General features: G+C 32.7%; 3 protein-coding genes across 8 annotated transcripts; all 3 read right to left on the reverse strand.

Annotated features, from left to right (window-relative positions):
- Positions 1 to 201: 201 nt before the first annotated feature.
- Positions 202 to 12,814, reverse strand: LOC136209582 (uncharacterized). Of its 2 annotated transcripts, none has more exons than XM_066001095.1 (10): positions 11,743 to 12,814; positions 9,461 to 9,556; positions 3,759 to 5,693; positions 3,424 to 3,634; positions 3,148 to 3,213; positions 2,758 to 2,938; positions 2,485 to 2,609; positions 879 to 979; positions 441 to 544; positions 202 to 253 (listed from the first exon to the last, which is right to left on the reverse strand). In XM_066001095.1, the coding sequence occupies exons 4-9, from the start codon at positions 3,559 to 3,561 to the stop codon at positions 538 to 540; spliced, it is 618 nt and encodes a 205-aa protein (XP_065857167.1). In that variant the 5' UTR covers positions 3,562 to 3,634; positions 3,759 to 5,693; positions 9,461 to 9,556; positions 11,743 to 12,814; the 3' UTR covers positions 202 to 253; positions 441 to 537. The 2 variants fall into 2 exon arrangements, with proteins under 2 accessions (XP_065857167.1, XP_065857166.1); XM_066001094.1 differs by lacking the exon at positions 11,743 to 12,814 and adding an exon at positions 9,641 to 9,752.
- On the reverse strand, positions 10,591 to 18,273 carry LOC136209588 (proteasome subunit alpha type-6-like). Of its 4 annotated transcripts, none has more exons than XM_066001106.1 (5): positions 18,176 to 18,273; positions 17,234 to 17,316; positions 17,070 to 17,151; positions 16,426 to 16,521; positions 10,591 to 10,859 (listed from the first exon to the last, which is right to left on the reverse strand). In XM_066001106.1, exons 1-5 carry the CDS (start codon positions 18,258 to 18,260, stop codon positions 10,840 to 10,842), a joined length of 366 nt encoding a protein of 121 aa, XP_065857178.1. In that variant the 5' UTR covers positions 18,261 to 18,273; the 3' UTR covers positions 10,591 to 10,839. The 4 variants fall into 4 exon arrangements, with proteins under 4 accessions (XP_065857178.1, XP_065857176.1, XP_065857177.1 ...); XM_066001104.1 differs by having other exon boundaries at positions 10,591 to 11,810; XM_066001105.1 differs by lacking the exon at positions 10,591 to 10,859 and having other exon boundaries at positions 16,281 to 16,521.
- Positions 18,274 to 18,400: 127 nt separating this feature from the next.
- LOC136209580 (uncharacterized) lies at positions 18,401 to 20,569 on the reverse strand. Of its 2 annotated transcripts, none has more exons than XM_066001091.1 (6): positions 20,327 to 20,569; positions 19,815 to 20,202; positions 19,539 to 19,604; positions 19,149 to 19,329; positions 18,876 to 19,000; positions 18,401 to 18,715 (listed from the first exon to the last, which is right to left on the reverse strand). In XM_066001091.1, the coding sequence occupies exons 2-6, from the start codon at positions 20,127 to 20,129 to the stop codon at positions 18,665 to 18,667; spliced, it is 738 nt and encodes a 245-aa protein (XP_065857163.1). In that variant the 5' UTR covers positions 20,130 to 20,202; positions 20,327 to 20,569; the 3' UTR covers positions 18,401 to 18,664. The 2 variants fall into 2 exon arrangements, with proteins under 2 accessions (XP_065857163.1, XP_065857164.1); XM_066001092.1 differs by having other exon boundaries at positions 18,836 to 19,000; positions 20,327 to 20,568.
- Between the last annotated feature and the right edge of the window lie 303 nt (positions 20,570 to 20,872).

Here is a 20,872-nt window from a genome sequence, read left to right on the forward strand (position 1 = left end):
AGCTCTCAGACGACTTCTATGCAAGTACAGGGAAGCCCGAAAAATTGACAAGCACATGTACCATGAGATGTACATGAAAGTGAAAGGTAACATGTTCAAGAACAAGTGCGTGCTGATGGAAAGTATCCATAAATCAATGGCTGAAAAAGCAAGAGAGAAGACCTTGCCTTACCAGTTTGAGGCTAAACGTGCAAGGAGTAAGGCAAGCAGGGAGAGAAATATTGCAAGAAGAGAGGAGCGTTTTACACAGGGCCTGGGAGAAAAGGCACCACAACAGCTAATTTTGTCTTTTTTCACATGAAAAGACTTTTTACAAACAAACAAATAACAGATGACCACAACAGAATATTACAATTCTCAGCAAATTTAACCAACCATCTAGCTGCTCATTTGCAAAACTATTGAGCAAATTCTTTTCAATTACTGAAATGAAACCTCACCTGCTAGAAGCTGAACAAACAATGTTGTCTCACAATCTCTCAGCCTCTCAACCAATTTGGATAAGAAGGGGAGTAAATAATTCATGCTTAACTTCCTTTATATCCTGCTTAAAACAGAAAAATAAATAAACTAGCGAATCATAACCTTTGTGAAATAGTCTCACTAAGGTTCAAATAAAAAATTAACAAAATTGGCAGTAAAAAATACCTAAGATAATCCCAAACATTATTAAAATGATATGCAACTCTACATGTATTCGTCATTTCCATTTTCTATTTTATTTGGCCTAATAAAGAAAGATTGAACACTCTACATTACATTGATTACATTCTATTATAACCCTATTTAGAGTAAAGTAACAAATATTATTCCCCTTCCCCAAAATATTTGATTTTCATCTCAGTGTACCCTGGAAAAAGCAGTTCACAGCAGCTTACTCATTGAAATAACGCTGACCATGATGGATGTTAGTAGTTGTCATACTCAAATCATTGAATTCCCCAACAACATCCTCTAATGCTCCCAATATATCAAGTCTCTGCATTGAGAAGGAACAAATTATTTGGCATTTAAATTTGCTTACATGTGCTTACCAGTTTATGTGTTCACTATAATACATATAGAACATAAGACCAAGGTAATTTGAGGATAAAAATACTTAAGACTTAAGACTCGGGTAAATTTCATCAATGGTGTACAACCTTTAGTCCGTTTCACACTTGGTGTACAACCTTTAATTTTTCTCACTAATATGTACGAACTTATAGGTGACCTCCCATTTTGGTGTACAGCAGGTAAAAATGACCGTTCAACGCATAGTCAACGCGCCACCTCATCACTTTTCATTCAAATCATTAATAAAAGTGGGACTCACAAATTAAAAAATAATTAATTTTTATCCTTTCTCTTTTTTACCCTTATCCTTCCATATCTTCATCTTCTTCCTTCTATTTTTCTCTCTCTCTAACCTCTCTCTCCAAATTTATTTCTCTCTCTAGCTCATCTCTCTCTAACCTTCTCTATAATATATAAATAATTAAGGTTTTTACTGATTGTTAATGATACGTAAACTCTGGTCGGTAAGAATAAAGAAAAAGTGATAATGCTTGTCTATTTAGTTTATAGGAAACTTCATTTTGCTGTACTATATTTTCATGTTACTTCGTGCATCCAATGTCTTGAAAAAATAAAATCCATTTTCACCATAACAGTTTAAACTATGATCCTGATTGATCGTGATTGATAATTTTTGAGTTATTATAATGTTGAACCTCTCATTTTTTAACACTAGTCCTTAAAAATTGATTAATTTTTGTGTTCTGTTACCTTGAAGCTAGCAAGAGCTATTCTCAGCCCTGTAAAATTAATTCATAGGAATGTAAATGTTTTTGCGAATTATTCTAAATTTATTACGGATTGATAACTATAGCAACCAGTAATTATTTTCGTTTTAAAAGTAACAAAATATGATTTGATTAATTTGAGAAGCATTCATTTTTTGTTTCAAAAAAAAAAAAAAAGAAGCATTCATTTTTATAATTTCATATGGAATGGAAATAGATATTTTTCCAACATAAATAGCACTGCAACTCTATTTCATTGAGGAAAAAAATTACCCGCATCAAATTTTTACATGTTTTGATTGGTTAGGTATTATTTCTTTGTTGAACCATAGTTTGTTTGAACCATTAGAAAAGCAATCTCAAATAAAGAAGGTTAGAGAGAAAAACAAATTTGAAGAGAGATTAGAGAGAGAAAAAAATTTGAAGAGAGAAAGAAATAGAGGGGAGAAGGTGAAGATATGGAGAGATAAGGGTAAAAAAGAAAAAGGATAAAAATTAATTATTTTTTAATTTGTGGGTCCCACGGTTGACAGGTCATTTTTACCTGCTGTACACCAAAGTGGGAGGTCACCTATAAGGTCGTACATATTAGTGAGACAAAATGAAGGTTGTACACCAAAGTGTGAAATGGGACAAAGGTTGTACACCATTAGTGAAATTTACCCCTTAAGACTCCATTAACTACTCCTTTCAGTTTGACCTCATCGAGATGAAAAGCAGCATGTTTAGCATCAACCAAAGTTACAACACCGTCCAACTTGACATCATTACAAACGGCATCCTCAGCATAAAAAATCTGAATTATTGGTGCTGGATTAGCAAGACCTGTAAGGTTTCAGTATGGCATATTTTAGTAAATGTGTAACAAGTACATCATTTGATGTACACACAACAAGAAAGCATTTAGATAACAAGTCACTACTGTATAGCGATTTCAGAACAGTACATTTTGACTAATACAGTAATATCTAACCTGTAGTTTCAATTACAATATGATCAAAATTTCCTCTGTTTTTAGCCACTAGTTCAGCTATCATTCTCACAAGATCACCCCTCACTGTACAGCACAAACAACCATTGTTCAACATAATAATGTCTTCAGCTCCAGTAGTTTTTGCAGCAACTAGAGAACCATCAATGTCAAATTCACCGTACTGCAATTCAACATTAGGAGAGGAAATTATACATCTGCACACTATAAACGTACTCTCACAAGCAGGACTATAATAATAAACTTACAAAAGTTTGAGATTATGTACCATGGTCATAATGATACAACAATATACATAGAGACTCCCATGATTATAGCAAAAATGGTGGTTTAACTAATAAGCGAACAGCCAAAAACAATGCAAACTAATACCTCATTCTCAATCACTGCTATGCGCTTCCCATGGTCTGCAGTCAATATATGGTTAAGTAATGTTGTCTGTTCATCAACGCAAGGAAAAATGTCAGCCCAATTAAGTTCAGTTGAGAAGAAATTCAAGAAAATGGAAATTTTTAACTAGCATTTGCATTGACCATTTAGAAAGCTTAATAAGTCAGCAATTACATTTGAAGTAGCATATCTTCTTAATTTTAGTACGAATTAATACAAAGGGAAAAGGTAACAACTAAAATAGAAAGATTACAATACCTTTCCAGAACCCAAAAAGCCGGTAATAATGGTAGCAGGAATTCGATCATCGGGAGGAATCTTGGTGGTGACATCACAATCCTCGGATGCGGCGGCAAAAGAAAATCTACAGGGGTTTTTGAAAGATGGTGAAGCCATGTACGGGAAGAGAGAGAGGTTGGGGTTTTTGATGGGTTTTGAGTTTCCAACTCCACTTCTTAAGACATTGAATCTAAACCCATAAAGGAAAAAGGAAAACACATAAAGACATTGAATCTAAACACATAAAGGAAAACACAAGAACATGAAGAAAACATGAAAAAATAAAGAAATTAACAAGAGATGAGAAGAGATACCGAACAGAATGAGGAAAACCCAAAAATCTGCTGAAGAAGGAATAGAGAGGCTAGTTGAGTCCCAATTTCAGAAGATGAGAGTGAGAAGATGGGAGCAGACCTAGGTCGAACAGGAAGGAGAGCTTTTTTGGCTGAAAGCGTGAACTTTGTGTCTGATTTTAGGGTGCGATTTGGTTTAAACTTCGGAATCAGAAAGGGAAACGGAAACGGAATGTGGCGGAATAAGAATCGGAATGACTATTTATTCAATATGTTTGGTTCAACCTGGAATGGGAATGCGATTCTCTTTGAAGCTGTTTGGTTTGTTAATGATCGTAATAAAAATGAGTACAAAATTTATTAAAAATAATTTAGTAAATAATAATAATTATAATTTCAATTAAATTAAAAAATATACAAAAATTTATATCATCTAGAAAAGCAAATTAATGATTTATTGATGATAACTTTTTTTACTGTACAAAAAAGTTGTATTATAAACTAGTACAGGAAAATACATTTACACATAATATATCTATATATTATATAAATTATAAGGTGGATATATATAAATTATAAGGTGGATATGTTGGGTACGTGGGTTGGTAAAATAGTGGTGGGTATATGTTGGGTAAAACGTGGATATGTTATATTATTATTATTTTTTATATATATATAAATCATTAGGAATGAGAATGAAATTTGATTGAAGTGAAAAGTGGAGGGAATGAATAATTGTCAAAGTTGGGGAATGAGATTCTAATTCCCAAGCTATATTTGGTTAACCAAAAAGGGAATAATTTACTATCATTTCCATTCCATAATCTAAATTTATCTAACCAAACACTCCCTTAGGGGGGAATGAAATATTTGGAATGAATTTTAGGTCACATTGGCGGTAAATTAAAGATTAAGGTTATTAATGAGTGGGGTTTTTTATAATTAAAAGGTGGTTTTTTTATTGTTATGAAATAATGAGTGGAATGTTAGGAAAATTGAGTCAAATTATATACTTTGCTCATTAATATGATATCCGCACATTAAATGTATTGAGAACATATTTTTAATGAGGGAAACTATACCTATATTAAATTTTGGTCACTAAAACCCTTTTTTCTTGTAGTGGAGATGACTGGAAAGATTGTTTGGAAAACTTAAATCAAATGGTTTTAGTTGTATCTCACATTTTCCGCGAAGGTAACAAAGTCGCAGATTGTTTGGCTAATTTAGGTAGAATTACTCAAAAAGAGAATTGGTGGGACTTTGCCCCATCAGTCTGCTTAGAATTTATTAGTGAGAACTTAAACGACGGTGTTGTCTATGGGTTTGTTTAATTGCTTGCTCTCTCTTTGTATGTTTTCTTTTTTCAATTTTAATTAAGCAGGTTCGGTTTCAGTGCTGCAGGGGTGCCAACCTAGTTGGGATTCTCTGCCCTCACAACCACTCACCTAGTTCCAATTAAAAAAATTAATCTATAGATTATTGCATACATATCTATTTTATTATTAATAGGTGGTAACACAAGAAAAAAAAAACTGTTCCAAGAAAAAAATGGAATGATGTAGAATTTAATGTGTTTCTTGATATTTGTGTTCGGGGCACCAATCTTGGTAAAAGAAGTGGAGGGGGATGGGGTCTGAAAGGATGGCCATGGGTAGAAAATGAAATGAAAATTGCGGGTCACATATTTACTAAAGATCAGATGAGAAATAAATGGGATTCGATGAAACTCCATTGGAAACTGTGGAAAGATCTAAAGGGAAAAGAGACAGTAAAAGGGATATCGTGATTGCTTCAATGGCACTACGTAATTATATTCGAAGAAACACATTAGCAGATCCTGATTTTGTGCCGTATGACTCATTGAGTAGTTCAAATGATGTTGATACAAATGAAAATCACGAGGAAACTGGAGCAACTCAAATGAATGCTTTGAGAGATGAGATTGCTTCCATCCTATTTAGAGATAAAAATTGATCTTTAAAATGAAGAAATATTACAGACAATTTTATAGCAATTTAATTTTTAGTATATAGTTTTTTTTATGGAAAAATGAAGTTATATATAAATAATTATTTTTGTAATTGTAATTTAGTTATTTAGGTTATTTTTATTATTTTTAGAATTAATTTATATATTTATTTAAATCATGTCCATATTAGTCATTTTACATACTAACAGCAACATGCAATCATAGTTTTACCAAACACTAATAATCAAACAGCAAACAACAAACAGCAAACCGTAACAACAAACAGCAAACAGCAACAGCAGATAAAACAAACAGGCCCTTCCTTAAAAATAATTGTGATCAATGTAATTAATTTAAATACCAACAGTCAATTTCCTTCATGAATAATCATGTCCGTTCCTGAATAGTCATGTCTGTTTGTGAATATTGGCTTTGTTTTTATGTTTTATATATAATAGGTGTGTCTCTGCCAATTACTAGTAAATTTCAAGTCAGCAGTTATGGGACATTTTCCTGGAGATTTGATCACTGAAATTTTTATATGTTTGCCTGTTAAGTCAGTTCTACGATTCAGACGCGTTTCTAAATCTTTATGCGCAATCATAGATAGCCCTAATTTCGCAAATTACTATCTCATGAGATCTTCTGAAAACATCAGTCGTCGCAAGGTAATTTTACAGCATACATCATTGAAGAATGAGCCAAGACGATTTCATATAATTGATATGAATGATGGTGAGGAACAAGAGATTCTACTCGAAAAACCAAGCTTAGATATATGGAAAAACATATATGGCAACTGCAATGGTTTGCTTCTTATATATGGAAGTTGTTGCAAGATTGCTTTATGGAATCCATCCACTCGGAAGTATATGAATCTCCCGGATTGCCCTTCGGAAGCTGTAAGAAATTACAAAATATTTGGATTGGGTTTGGGTTATGATAACTCTATTAATGATTACAAAGTTGTGCTTATGTTATCTACACTGATTAAAACCCGAGTTTGGATTTATAGGATGAGATTGAAAAGGTTGACAAGGATTAAAGATTGTCCAAATTGTGTAGGATTATACTCTGGATTTGGATACTTTGCAGATGGTAGTCTACACTGGTTAGGCTCGGGTGACCGTGATATTTTGGCATTTGATATGAAAAAGGAGATGTTCTCGTTATTGCCTAAGCCTTTTTACCCCAGTATACCAGTTTTGACTGATTTGCATGTTTTAGAAGGGTGTCTTTGCTTCAGCTTTTCCTTTGGTCGTCACTCTGATTTATACATCAGAAAGAAGGATGAATTTGACCAGTTTACTTGGGAACGATTGTGCTATGTTAAAGAACCCATATATGCTTCCCCACATTATTCTGGAAAAGTCAAAGTCTTGGGATATTCAAAGAGCACGAATAAGATTCTTCTTAGTTATGGTATAAACAAATTGGTCTCATACAACATTGAAGAGAAAAGTTTTGGAAACATTAAAATAAACAATCCTAATTTGTGGTTGTCATTTTGTTTTCCTGTTTTTTGTATTGAAAGTCTTGTGTGGGTGTAATTAATTTGTGCAAATACACAGATTCATTGATAGCTTCTGCAAAGTCTTTTTAGTATATGTTTAAGTAATTGTTGGATTCAATATTTTGTTGCTTTGCAAACTAAAAACTTTGACAATTTGCGTGCCATTACATTTTATATCAATTGTTTCTAGATGAACTTTTATTTGCAGTTAATTAATAATAGTGAATGCCAATGTGAATGAATAATGCAAAAAACAAAATAGAAAAGGTCTGAACTTGATGCTTAGATAGTATAAAATAAAATATATTCTAAAATATTAATAATTTTGGATAAAATTATTGGGAGGTCAATTAGGAGTCAGCGAAATTAAGATTAAGGGGCATGTTGAAATAAAAAACATAATTTTATGTATTTGAATTAGAAACCAATTTGGAGTCAAATGTTGACCATATATGCATGTGAATGAAAACTTTAGTTGAAAAGTGTGGTTTGAAATAGTCCAATATGTGCTATAAAATTTAAAATTAAAATGTATGGTAAGTTTATATTTTATTGTTTGTGAGGAATTATAAAATGTATGATTCAATTCTTCAATAAGATTGAATCTCTGTTCACCATATGTGAGAACCATACTCATGTACTTTTTTTCATTCTACATATTTTTTTCCCATTTCATTAATAGTTCTTCCCTTGTATTTTTTGTATGGTAAGGACCCGCCTGATTTCATCGCGGCTTCAATTGAAGCTAAACGATATGTCAATTTCTCTCTCTTTTTGTGGTTTTGGCTAAATTCAAAATTTTGAAAAGCTTTTGAGTCTATCTAACAGCAAGTCGCTGCTCAATCTGGGTTCATTAGTTTTTACTTAAGCTGTGTTCATCCTTTATGGCCTGGGAATGTTAGACTATGCTACTCTATACAGTAAATCCATTATCTAAGTTTGACACCATTCAATTCTCATATTCAGAAAATAAATTTATTTAGGAGAATTGTAAATCATGTAAGAACTCAGTTTTTGGACTGTATTTCCTAACGGAATGAACCAAACTGTAAGAGTTTGCAAACTTTTAAACCACGTTGTTTATATTTGAAAATGATTCAAGCCACATGGTTGGAGAACAAGAGAAATACGATAAACCGTATTTGTAAACTTTTAAACTATAAAAAATATCTTTGCAAATGCATAAATCTTATCGAGAATGAGTTACCAAGTGATTTATATATTTATCAGTTCGACTAATCTCACCTCCCCTTGTTCTCAAGAAAAATGGGATTTAATGACGAAAAACCATCACTAGAAATCTAATTCCACTCATTAAATGTTTTTAATGAGCGGAATTTTCCCCTTGAGGAAGCCCTTCTTACTAAAAGTATTAATGAGCGGAATAATTCCGCTCATTATTAGCTTACAATGAGTGGACATTTACCCTTACTAGAAACTATATATAATGATTAAAAATACACTCATTAAAAGTATTTATATTGATAAAAAATACGCTCATTAAAAATATTTATAATGATTAAAAATACACACATTAAAAGTATTTATAATGATTAAAAATACGTCCATTAAAAATATTTAAAATATATAATGATTTGGATTGAAGGGAGCTGCTCTAAATTAGAGAGAAAACATATTAAAATATACTAATTGAACATTATAAAAGATCATAAGAATGCAATGGTAATGAAATACCATTTGGCCAATACATCCACAGGGCATTTCATGACCATATTTAGTACGAAAATCTAAGCAGGTCAACCAAACTTCAGTTTTTCATCACGTAAAACCTAAGCATAGGTAGTAGCTACTATATGTGATACCCACTAAACTCAAAATTTATACTATATGTTCTATCTGGGAACATTCAGATACTGACACAAAAATTTCTATTAATTTCTAAAAGTATAGGCAATGGCAAGCTTAATGGTGGAGTCCACAACAACTACTCAAAACAGGTGGAGTAAACTCACAACTTCTGGGCACAAAGAGAGAGAGACGTGGAGAGTGAAATCATAACAAGAGCAGGGGAAATAATAGCAAAGCCAAGTTTTGGAATAGGCTATGAAAATGGCAGACAAGTTTTTGAAAAATTAAGAGCAAATGACCTTATAGAAGATCATTAGTTTTTGAAAACGTACTACAAACTAATAAAAGATCATTAGTTTTTGAAAACATAGTACGAACTAATATTTGAGCATTATAGAAGATCATAAGAATGCAATAGTAATAAAATACCATTTGGCCAACACATCCAGGGGCATTTCATAACCATATTGAACCGAAACTCAGCTGCCTCATTTCGAGCTTGTTGGACTAATGTCCTTGCATCAGCTGTAAATTGACAAAGAAAATGAAATTTCATGCTAATAATCCATAAGAGTTAACCAAAAGCAAGGGTGCAGATGCAGTACAAACCAGAATATTTTGCAAACGCGGCAAAATGTGAAGCAAAGAAGAGTTGAGATTTTAAAGAAGATTCATTCATGAGTAGCTCAAGCTGGTTTCAGTAGTATTTACCTAGACATTAAACATTTGCCTGAATTTAATTTGTATTGGATCGTAACTAGAGAGGGTGAATATAAAATTTAGTTGAAAAGTGTGGTTTGAAATAGTCCAATATGTGCTATAAAATTTAAAATTAAAATGTATGGTAAGTTTATATTTTATTGTTTGTGAGGAATTATAAAATGTATGATTCAATTCTTCAATAAGATTGAATCTCTGTTCACCATATGTGAGAACCATACTCATGTACTTTTTTTCATTCTACATATTTTTTTCCCATTTCATTAATAGTTCTTCCCTTGTATTTTTTGTATGGTAAGGACCCACCTGATTTCATCGCGGCTTCAATTGAAGCTAAACAATATGTCAATTTCTCTCTCTTTTTGTGGTTTTGGCTAAATTCAAAATTTTGAAAAGATTTTGAGTCTATCTAACAGCAAGTCGCTGCTCAATCTGGGTTCATTAGTTTTTACTTAAGCTGTGTTCATCCTTTATGGCCTGGGAATGTTAGACTATGCTGCTCTATACAGTAAATCCATTATCTAAGTTTGACACCATTCAATTCTCATATTCAGAAAATAAATTTATTTAGGAGAATTGTAAATCATGTAAGAACTCAGTTTTTGGACTGTATTTCCTAACGGAATGAACCAAACTGTAAGAGTTTGCAAACTTTTAAATCACGTTGTTTATATTTGAAAATGATTCAAGCCACATGGTTGGAGAACAAGAGAAATACCATAAACCGTATTTGTAAACTTTTAAACTATAAAAAATATCTTTGCAAATGCATAAATCTTATCGAGAATGAGTTACCAAGTGATTTATATATTTATCAGTTCGACTAATCTCACCTCCCCTTGTTCTCAAGAAAACCAAAAAACATTTTCTAACTCATCTGGGTCACGTAGTGCAACTTTGTTCCTCCCAACCCATACCAACACTCAAAGGAGGTTCTCCTTCATAAGCGCAACGATATCTTCTCCGCCATTTATGGCCAGTCGATACATTTGAACAAGAGGATACATGTTATGAATTGGAAGATTGTGAAAATATCCCTTAGTGCCATCTCATCTTCTCCATATACTAGCTTCAGTTTCTTCTTCTGCTTAGAGTGTTTGATCCTTGGCTGTCAAATTCAACAAAAAAATCACAGGCTATGTTGCACGGATATACATTATTTCTAAAACATAACCTTAATAAAATAGCCTTCAAATTAACAAAAAAAATACTTTTTTCTTTTCTTCTAAAGCATCAATTGCCTTTGCCATAGATTCATAATCTTCCAATTCATAACAGGTTTCCCATTGTTCCAATGCCTCCACTCACTATAAATGGTGGCTTTCATGGGACAGTACGAGTGCCTGAAAATAGTTACAGGAGGACGGAATTGTAGGATAAGATTCATCAAGTTGTTGGGGCTTACGAAGGAGAACGTCCTTTGGGTGTCAATAAGTTTGTTCTTGATCAGTGCAAGAAATACAATTTGGTATAGGTTGGGAGGAACAAAGTTGCACTACTTGAGCCAGATGAGATAAAAATGCTTATTAGTTTTTCCTAGGAACCGCACAAGGGGAGGTGCGATTAGTAGAATGGATAGATATAATTGGCTTGGTAGCTTATTCCCGGTAAGATCTATGCATTTGCAAAGACGTTTTTATAGTTTAAAAGTTTACCAATACAGTCTATGGGTGTCATGTACCCCTAATATTCCTCTTGTATTCTCAGGGATAGGAGGGGCAGACGTTGCTTTTCACTAATGGAGTAGTAGACTGAAGAATGCGGTATAGAAAAAAATGGAGAAAAAGTTACAGTTTATTTATTTTCAATTCTAAAGTTCTAAATTGAAAAGAGAAAGAGATTGAGATTCAAGGTCTGATTTTTATCTCCATCATCTTTCCTATCGTGCTTGAGATTCAACCCTTTCATAGAAAAAAAGCTTAATATGGACATGAAGAACAACATGAAAGAAATAAAAACAAATGAGGAGACACATGACAGGTCATTTTTACCTATTACCACCGTATAAGGCTCCTCCCAGGTTTGACGAGTTTGCCTTTCCCTAGTAGGGATTCTGATGCTGCTATTCAGATTTAGTGTCGGGGAGTCATCAAGATAGTTTTGGATTCAGATGAGAGATTGACCGAAATGAAAGGTTTTTTTATAAAAATGTAAAAATTATGATCTAATGTGTTTTTCTTATAAAAATGCTAAACTATTTTACATTTAAATTAGGCAAAACAAATTTTCAAATTACGACCAAAATGCAACTTGAAATTATAATACTGTAGCCCCTAGTTTTTATCCAACAAGATAAAATTTCAATTTAAAGTTTTACTTAAACTAGATAGACATTTATTTTAATCCTAATACATGCTTCAACCTTAAACAAGCTGCAACATGCTGGCCCACCTAATAATAACGAGATAACTGAAACGCTGGGGGACAGAACTGAACCACTAAACGTTATCTACTGAAAAATGGTGGCAATGGGTGAGCTGCCTACTCAATAAGTGATAATTGTCATATATTTGCCACATAAAAGGATTTACATATAGCGATTAAATATAAAGCATATATATATATATATATATATACATATATAAACATATTCAACAATACAATAACTTACAAAATCATATTAAAAATAATCCTAACTATATATATATTTATTTATTTTATTAATTGGGCCTTGTCTGCTAATGAAAGATATACTCAATGGTTATCAACTACCTCCAACCCACAATATCACATCACATAAATGGGATTCGATGAAACTCCATTGGAAACTGTGGAAAGATCTAAAGGGAAAAGAGACAGTAAAAGGGATATCGTGATTGCTTCAATGGCACTACATAATTATATTCGACGAAACACATTAGCAGATCCTGATTTTGTGCCGTACGACTCATTGAGTAGTTCAAATGATGTTGATACAAATGAAAATCACGAGGAAACTGGAGCAACTCAAATGAATGTTTTGAGAGATGAGATTGCTTCCATCCTATTTAGAGATAAAAATTGATCTTTAAAATGAAGAAATATTACAGACAATTTTATAGCAATTTAATTTTTAGTATATAGTTTTTTTTATGGAAAAATGAAGTTATATATAAATAATTATTTTTGTAATTGTAATTTAGTTATTTAGGTTATTTTTATTATTTTTAGAATTAATTTATATATTTATTTAAATCATGTCCATATTAGTCATTTTACATACTAACAGCAACATGCAATCATAGTTTTACCAAACACTAATAATCAAACAGCAAACAACAAACAGCAAACCGTAACAACAAACAGCAAACAACAACAGCAGATAAAACAAACAGGCCCTTCCTTAAAAATAATTGTGATCAATGTAATTAATTTAAATACCAACAGTCAATTTCCTTCATGAATAATCATGTCCGTTCCTGAATAGTCATGTCTGTTTGTGAATATTCGCTTTGTTTTTATGTTTTATATATAATAGGTGTGTCTCTGCCAATTACTAGTAAATTTCAAGTCAGCAGTTATGGACATTTTCCTGGAGATTTGATCACTGAAATTTTTATATGTTTGCCTGTTAAGTCAGTTCTACGATTCAGACGCGTTTCTAAATCTTTATGCGCAATCATAGATAGCCCTAATTTCGCAAATTACTATCTCATGAGATCTTCTGAAAACATCAGTCGTCGCAAGGTAATTTTATAGCATACATCATTGAAGAATGAGCCAAGACGATTTCATATAATTGATATGAATGATGGTGAGGAACAAGAGATTCTACTCGAAAAACCAAGCTTAGATATATGGAAAAACATATATGGCAACTGCAATGGTTTGCTTCTTATATATGGAAGTTGTTGCAAGATTGCTTTATGGAATCCATCCACTCGGAAGTATATGAATCTCCCGGATTGCCCTTCGGAAGCTGTAAGAAATTACAAAATATTTGGATTGGGTTTGGGTTATGATAACTCTATTAATGATTACAAAGTTGTGCTTATGTTATCTACACTGATTAAAACCCGAGTTTGGATTTATAGGATGAGATTGAAAACGTGGACAAGGATTAAAGATTGTCCAAATTGTGTAGGATTATACTCTGGATTTGGATACTTTGCAGATGGTAGTCTACACTGGTTAGGCTCGGGTGACCGTGATATTTTGGCATTTGATATGAAAAAGGAGATTTGCTTCAGCTTTTCCTTTGGTCGTCACTCTGATTTATACATCAGAAAGAAGGATGAATTTGACCAGTTTACTTGGGAACGATTGTGCTATGTTAAAGAACCCATATATGCTTCCCCACATTATTCTGGAAAAGTCAAAGTCTTGGGATATTCAAAGAGCACGAATAAGATTCTTCTTAGTTATGGTATAAACAAATTGGTCTCATACAACATTGAAGAGAAAAGTTTTGGAAACATTAAAATAAACAATCCTAATTTGTGGTTGTCATTTTGTTTTCCTGTTTTTTGTATTGAAAGTCTTGTGTGGGTGTAATTAATTTGTGCAAATACACAGATTCATTGATAGCTTCTGCAAAGTCTTTTGAGTATATGTTTAAGTAATTGTTGGATTCAATATTTTGTTGCTTTGCAAACTTAAAACTTTGACAATTTGCGTGCCATTACATTTTATATCAATTGTTTCTAGATGAACTTTTATTTGCAGTTAATTAATAATAGTGAATGCCAATGTGAATGAATAATGCAAAAAACAAAATAGAAAAGATCTGAACTTGTTGCTTAGATAGTATAAAATAAAATATATTCTAAAATATTAATAATTTTGGATAAAATTATTGGGAGGTCAATTAGGAGTCAGCGAAATTAAGATTAAGGGGCATATTGAAATAAAAAACATAATTTTATGTATTTGAATTAGAAACCAATTTGGAGTCAAATGTTGACCATATATGCATGTGAATGAAAACTTTAGTTGAAAAGTGTGGTTTGAAATAGTCCAATATGTGCTATAAAATTTAAAATTAAAATGTATGGTAAGTTTATATTTTATTGTTTGTGAGGAATTATAAAATGTATGATTCAATTCTTCAATAAGATTGAATCTCTGTTCACCATATGTGAGAACCATACTCATGTACTTTTTTTCATTCTACATATTTTTTTCCCATTTCATTAATAGTTCTTCCCTTGTATTTTTTGTATGGTAAGGACCCGCCTGATTTCATCGCGGCTTCAATTGAAGCTAAACGATATGTCAATTTCTCTCTCTTTTTGTGGTTTTGGCTAAATTCAAAATTTTGAAAAGCTTTTGAGTCTATCTAACAGCAAGTCGCTGCTCAATCTGGGTTCATTAGTTTTTACTTAAGCTCTGTTCATCCTTTATGGCCTGGGAATGTTAGACTATGCTACTCTATACAGTAAATCCATTATCTAAGTTTGACACCATTCAATTCTCATATTCAGAAAATAAATTTATTTAGGAGAATTGTAAATCATGTAAGAACTCAGTTTTTGGACTGTATTTCCTAACGGAATGAACCAAACTGTAAGAGTTTGCAAACTTTTAAACCACGTTGTTTATATTTGAAAATGATTCAAGCCACATGGTTGGAGAACAAGAGAAATACGATAAACCGTATTTGTAAACTTTTAAACTATAAAAAATATCTTTGCAAATGCATAAATCTTATCGAGAATGAGTTACCAAGTGATTTATATATTTATCAGTTCGACTAATCTCACCTCCCCTTGTTCTCAAGAAAAATGGGATTTAATGACGAAAAACCATCACTAGAAATCTAATTCCACTCATTAAATGTTTTTAATGAGCGGAATTTTCCCCTTGAGGAAGCCCTTCTTACTAAAAGTATTAATGAGCGGAATAATTCCGCTCATTATTAGCTTACAATGAGTGGACATTTACCCTTACTAGAAACTATATATAATGATTAAAAATACACTCATTAAAAGTATTTATATTGATAAAAAATACGCTCATTAAAAATATTTATAATGATTAAAAATACACACATTAAAAGTATTTATAATGATTAAAAATACGTCCATTAAAAATATTTAAAATATATAATGATTTGGATTGAAGGGAGCTGCTCTAAATTAGAGAGAAAACATATTAAAATATACTAATTGAACATTATAAAAGATCATAAGAATGCAATGGTAATGAAATACCATTTGGCCAATACATCCACAGGGCATTTCATGACCATATTTAGTACGAAAATCTAAGCAGGTCAACCAAACTTCAGTTTTTCATCACGTAAAACCTAAGCATAGGTAGTAGCTACTATATGTGATACCCACTAAACTCAAAATTTATACTATATGTTCTATCTGGGAACATTCAGATACTGACACAAAAATTTCTATTAATTTCTAAAAGTATAGGCAATGGCAAGCTTAATGGTGGAGTCCACAACAACTACTCAAAACAGGTGGAGTAAACTCACAACTTCTGGGCACAAAGAGAGAGAGACGTGGAGAGTGAAATCATAGCAAGAGCAGGGGAAATAATAGCAAAGCCAAGTTTTGGAATAGGCTATGAAATTGGCAGACAAGTTTTTGAAAAATTAAGAGCAAATGACCTTATAGAAGATCATTAGTTTTTGAAAACGTACTACAAACTAATAAAAGATCATTAGTTTTTGAAAACATAGTACGAACTAATATTTGAGCATTATAGAAGATCATAAGAATGCAATAGTAATAAAATACCATTTGGCCAACACATCCAGGGGCATTTCATAACCATATTGAACCGAAACTCAGCTGCCTCATTTCGAGCTTGTTGGACTAATGTCCTTGCATCAGCTGTAAATTGACAAAGAAAATGAAATTTCATGCTAATAATCCATAAGAGTTAACCAAAAGCAAGGGTGCAGATGCAGTACAAACCATAATATTTTGCAAACGCGGCAAAATGTGAAGCAAAGAAGAGTTGAGATTTTAAAGAAGATTCATTCATGAGTAGCTCAAGCTGGTTTCAGTAGTATTTACCTAGACATTAAACATTTGCCTGAATTTAATTTGTATTGGATCGTAACTAGAGAGGGTGAATTATCAGGTCGCAGTCTAGAAAAGAAATATGAAAACTTCTAGCACGTAGGCTTTCCATCACAAATGTTCAGAGAAACTGCAGTCAACAGGTTATTTTGATGGTGTAGAAAAAATGAGGTATCTACATTATTTCCCATCATTCCTATCATTGCGTGTCCAATCATGCTTCACAATGTGTACATTGCACGTAAAACTATAACCTTTATTGAACAAAATTAAACTCTGTAGTGACTAAACTAAAAGTGCATCACATCATAAAAAGAAATGCAGTTTCATTTCACAGGAGGGAAAGAGAAGCTAACCTGTCATGCCAGTGGCCAGTAATCCAAGGTACTTGGTAACAGGGAAAAGATGGGTAATACTAGTCCGATCCAAAAGCTTGTCCTGCTCAAATTTCAAGACGTGAATTTCCAAATTAAGCAAAAACATTCGAGTTCTAGATCAAAAAATTGAGAAGGTCACTTACCTGTGTGACAACACAGACAGAGTCCATCCCACGAGCTGCAATGGATGTAATGGAAGCGGCCTTCACAGCTTTAAACGAATATTCTAAAATAAAAATGACTCAAAATTTAAATAAACCTGTAGGATTCACAACTTGCCACGAAGACACATGAAATAGAGTCTAAGTATTGCTTGATAAATTTTCTTAACTTGTCCCATTTATGATAAGTTACAAAATTGACTTTACCGATAAAATTATGCTTATAGATAACAGAAGCATGTCTCGTATGCTATGAAATACTAGAAAATCACGGAAGTTCAGTTAGGTCCCTCAAGGTGGAAAATTTTGCAACTTAGGATCTTAGTTTTAAAACCTTTGAAAACAGGACTTAAGCTTGGTGTCTAACATTATTTTCCAACAACAAATCAATTACATTTAAGGCTTTGTCCTCTAGTTGCAGCAACTATGCCAGAAAACGAAGATTCACTTACGTTCCAGTCCTCACAGAATGAAGGAGACTGCGAGTTCTCAGACGACTTCTATGCAAGTACAGGGAAGCCCGAAAAATTGACAAGCACATGTACCATGAGATGTACATGAAAGTGAAAGGTAACATGTTCAAGAACAAGTGCGTGCTGATGGAAAGTATCCATAAATCAATGGCTGAAAAAGCAAGAGAGAAGACCTTGCCTTACCAGTTTGAGGCTAAACGTGCAAGGAGCAAGGCAAGCAGGGAGAGAAATATTGCAAGAAGAGAGGAGCGTTTTACACAGGGCCTGGGAGAAAAGGCACCACAACAGCTAATTTTGCCTTTTTTCACATGAAAAGACTTTTTACAAACAAACAAATAACAGATGACCACAACAGAATATTACAATTCTCAGCAAATTTAACCAACCATCTAGCTGCTCATTTGCAAAACTATTGAGCAAATTCTTTTCAATTACTGAAATGAAACCTCACCTGCTAGAAGCTGAACAAACAATGTTGTCTCACAATCTCTCAGCCTCTCTACCAATTTGGATAAGAAGGGGAGTAAATAATTCATGCTTAACTTCCTTTATATCCTGCTTAAAACAGAAAAATAAATAAACTAGCGAATCATAACCTTTGTGAAATAGTCTCACTAAGGTTCAAATAAAAAATTAACAAAATTGGCAGTAAAAAATACCTAAGATAATCCCAAACATTATTAAAATGATATGCAACTCTACATGTATTCGTCATTTCCATTTTCTATTTTATTTGGCCTAATAAAGAAAGATTGAACACTCTACATTACATTGATTACATTCTATTATAACCCTATTTAGAGTAAAGTAACAAATATTATTCCCCTTCCCCAAAATATTTGATTTTCATCTCAGTGTACCCTGGAAAAAGCAGTTCACAGCAGCTTACTCATTGAAATAACGCTGACCATGATGGATGTTAGTAGTTGTCATACTCAAATCATTGAATTCCCCCAACAACATCCTCTAATGCTCCCAATATATCAAGTCTCTGCATTGAGAAGGAACAAATTATTTGGCATTTAAATTTGCTTACATGTGCTTACCAATTTATGTGTTGACTATAATACATATAGAACATAAGACCAAGGTAATTTGAGGATAAAAATACTTAAGACTTAAGACTCCATTAACTACTCCTTCAGTTTGACCTCATCCAGATGAAAAGCAGCATGTTTAGCATCAACCAAAGTTACAACACCGTCCAACTTGACATCATTACAAACCGCATCCTCAGCATAAAAAATCTGAATTATTGGTGCTGGATTAGCAAGACCTGTAAGGTTTCAGTATGGCATATTTTAGTAAATGTGTAACAAGTACATCATTTGATGTACACACAACAAGAAAGCATTTAGATAACAAGTCACTACTGTATAGCGATTTCAGAACAGTACATTTTGACTAATACAGTAATATCTAACCTGTAGTTTCAATTACAATATGATCAAAATTTCCTCTGTTTTTAGCCACTAGTTCAGCTATCATTCTCACAAGATCACCCCTCACTGTACAGCACAAACAACCATTGTTCAACATAATAATGTCTTCAGCTCCAATAGTTTTTGCAGCAACTAGAGAACCATCAATGTCAACTTCACCGTACTGCAATTCAACATTAGGAGAGGAAATTATACATCTGCACACTATAAACGTACTCTCACAAGCAGGACTATAATAATAAACTTACAAAAGTTTGAGATTATGTACCATGGTCATAATGATACAACAATATACATAGAGACTCCCATGATTATAGCAAAAATGGTGGTTTAACTAATAAGCGAACAGCCAAAAACAATGCAAACTAATACCTCATTCTCAATCACTGCTATGCGCTTCCCATGGTCTGCAGTCAATATATGGTTAAGTAATGTTGTCTGTTCATCAACGCAAGGAAAAATGTCAGCCCAATTAAGTCCAGTTGAGAAGAAATTCAAGAAAATGGAAATTTTTAACTAGCATTTGCATTGACCATTTAGAAAGCTTAATAAGTCAGCAATTACATTTGAAGTAGCATATCTTCTTAATTTTAGTACGAATTAATACAAAGGGAAAAGGTAACAACTAAAATAGAAAGATTACAATACCTTTCCAGAACCCAAAAAGCCGGTAATAATGGTAGCAGGAATTCGATCATCGGGAGGAATCTTGGTGGTGACATCACAATCCTCGGATGCGGCGTCAAAAGAAAATCTACAGGGGTTTTTGAAAGATGGTTTGGAGAAACCGAGAGCGAGGTTTGTAGAATGAAAGGAGCGGGTAGCTTGAATGGATAAGGTGGGTTGAGGTTTGAAGAAAAGAGGAAGGAGTGAGGTGCCACTAGTGGAAAGAGGGGTTTGTTGGCGAGAAGAGAAGGAAATGAAGGAGGTGGCTCTTGCTATATCCACTGATAGTGAAGCCATGTGCGGGAAGAGAGAGAGGTTGGGGTTTTTGATGGGTTTTGAGTTTCCAACTCCACTTCTTAAGACATTGAATCTAAACCCATAAAGGAAAAAGGAAAACACATAAAGACATTGAATCTAAACACATAAAGGAAAACACAAGAACATGAAGATAACATGAAAAAATAAAGAAATTAACAAGAGATGAGAAGAGATACCGAACAGAATGAGGAAAACCCAAAAATCTGCTGAAGAAGGAATAGAGAGGCTCGTTGAGTCCCAATTTCAGAAGATGAGAGTGAGAAGATGGGAGCAGACCTAGGTCGAACAGGAAGGAGAGCTTTTTTGGCTGAAAGCGTGAACTTTGTGTCTGATTTTAGGGTGCGATTTGGTTTAAACTTCGGAATCAGAAAGGGAAACGGAAACGGAATGTGGCGGAATAAGAATGGGAATGACTATTTATTCAATATGTTTGGTTCAATCTGGAATGGGAATGCGATTCTCTTTGAAGCTGTTTGGTTCGTTAATGATCGTAATAAAAATGAGTACAAAATTTATTAAAAATAATTTAGTAAATAATAATAATTATAATTTCAATTAAATTAAAAAATATACAAAAATTTATATCATCTAGAAAAGCAAATTAATGATTTATTGATGATAACTTTTTTTACTGTACAAAAAAGTTGTATTATAAACTAGTACAGGAAAATACATTTGCACATAATATATCTATATATTATATAAATTATAAGGTGGATATA

This window comes from Euphorbia lathyris, chromosome 10 (genome assembly GCF_963576675.1).
Source record: "Euphorbia lathyris chromosome 10, ddEupLath1.1, whole genome shotgun sequence".
In the NCBI taxonomy this organism is placed as follows: domain Eukaryota; kingdom Viridiplantae; phylum Streptophyta; class Magnoliopsida; order Malpighiales; family Euphorbiaceae; genus Euphorbia; species Euphorbia lathyris.

Bases quoted from the DNA above. Each gene is read 5' to 3' on its own strand.
- LOC136209582 (XM_066001095.1), bottom strand. From the start codon at position 3,561: ATGGCTTCACCATCTTTCAAAAACCCCTGTAGATTTTCTTTTGCCGCC. The intron at 2,610-2,757 runs GTTAGATATTAC...GAAACCTTACAG, and splicing joins TATTGTAATTGAAACTACAG to GTCTTGCTAATCCAGCACCA. The intron at 980-2,484 runs GTCAAACTGAAA...TTCTCAATGCAG, and splicing joins CTGCTTTTCATCTCGATGAG to AGACTTGATATATTGGGAGC.
- LOC136209588 (XM_066001104.1), bottom strand. From the start codon at position 18,260: ATGAATTATTTACTCCCCTTCTTATCCAAATTGGTAGAGAGGCTGAGA. The intron at 17,317-18,175 runs GTGAGGTTTCAT...TTTTTATTTTAG, and splicing joins GTTTGTTCAGCTTCTAGCAG to AATATTCGTTTAAAGCTGTG. The intron at 16,522-17,069 runs GTTAGCTTCTCT...GTCAATTTACAG, and splicing joins ACTGGCCACTGGCATGACAG to CTGATGCAAGGACATTAGTC.
- LOC136209580 (XM_066001091.1), bottom strand. From the start codon at position 20,129: ATGGCTTCACTATCAGTGGATATAGCAAGAGCCACCTCCTTCATTTCC. The intron at 19,605-19,814 runs GTATTGTAATCT...GTTGATGAACAG, and splicing joins GCTTTTTGGGTTCTGGAAAG to ACAACATTACTTAACCATAT. The intron at 19,330-19,538 runs GTATTAGTTTGC...GTTGAATTGCAG, and splicing joins TAGCAGTGATTGAGAATGAG to TACGGTGAAGTTGACATTGA.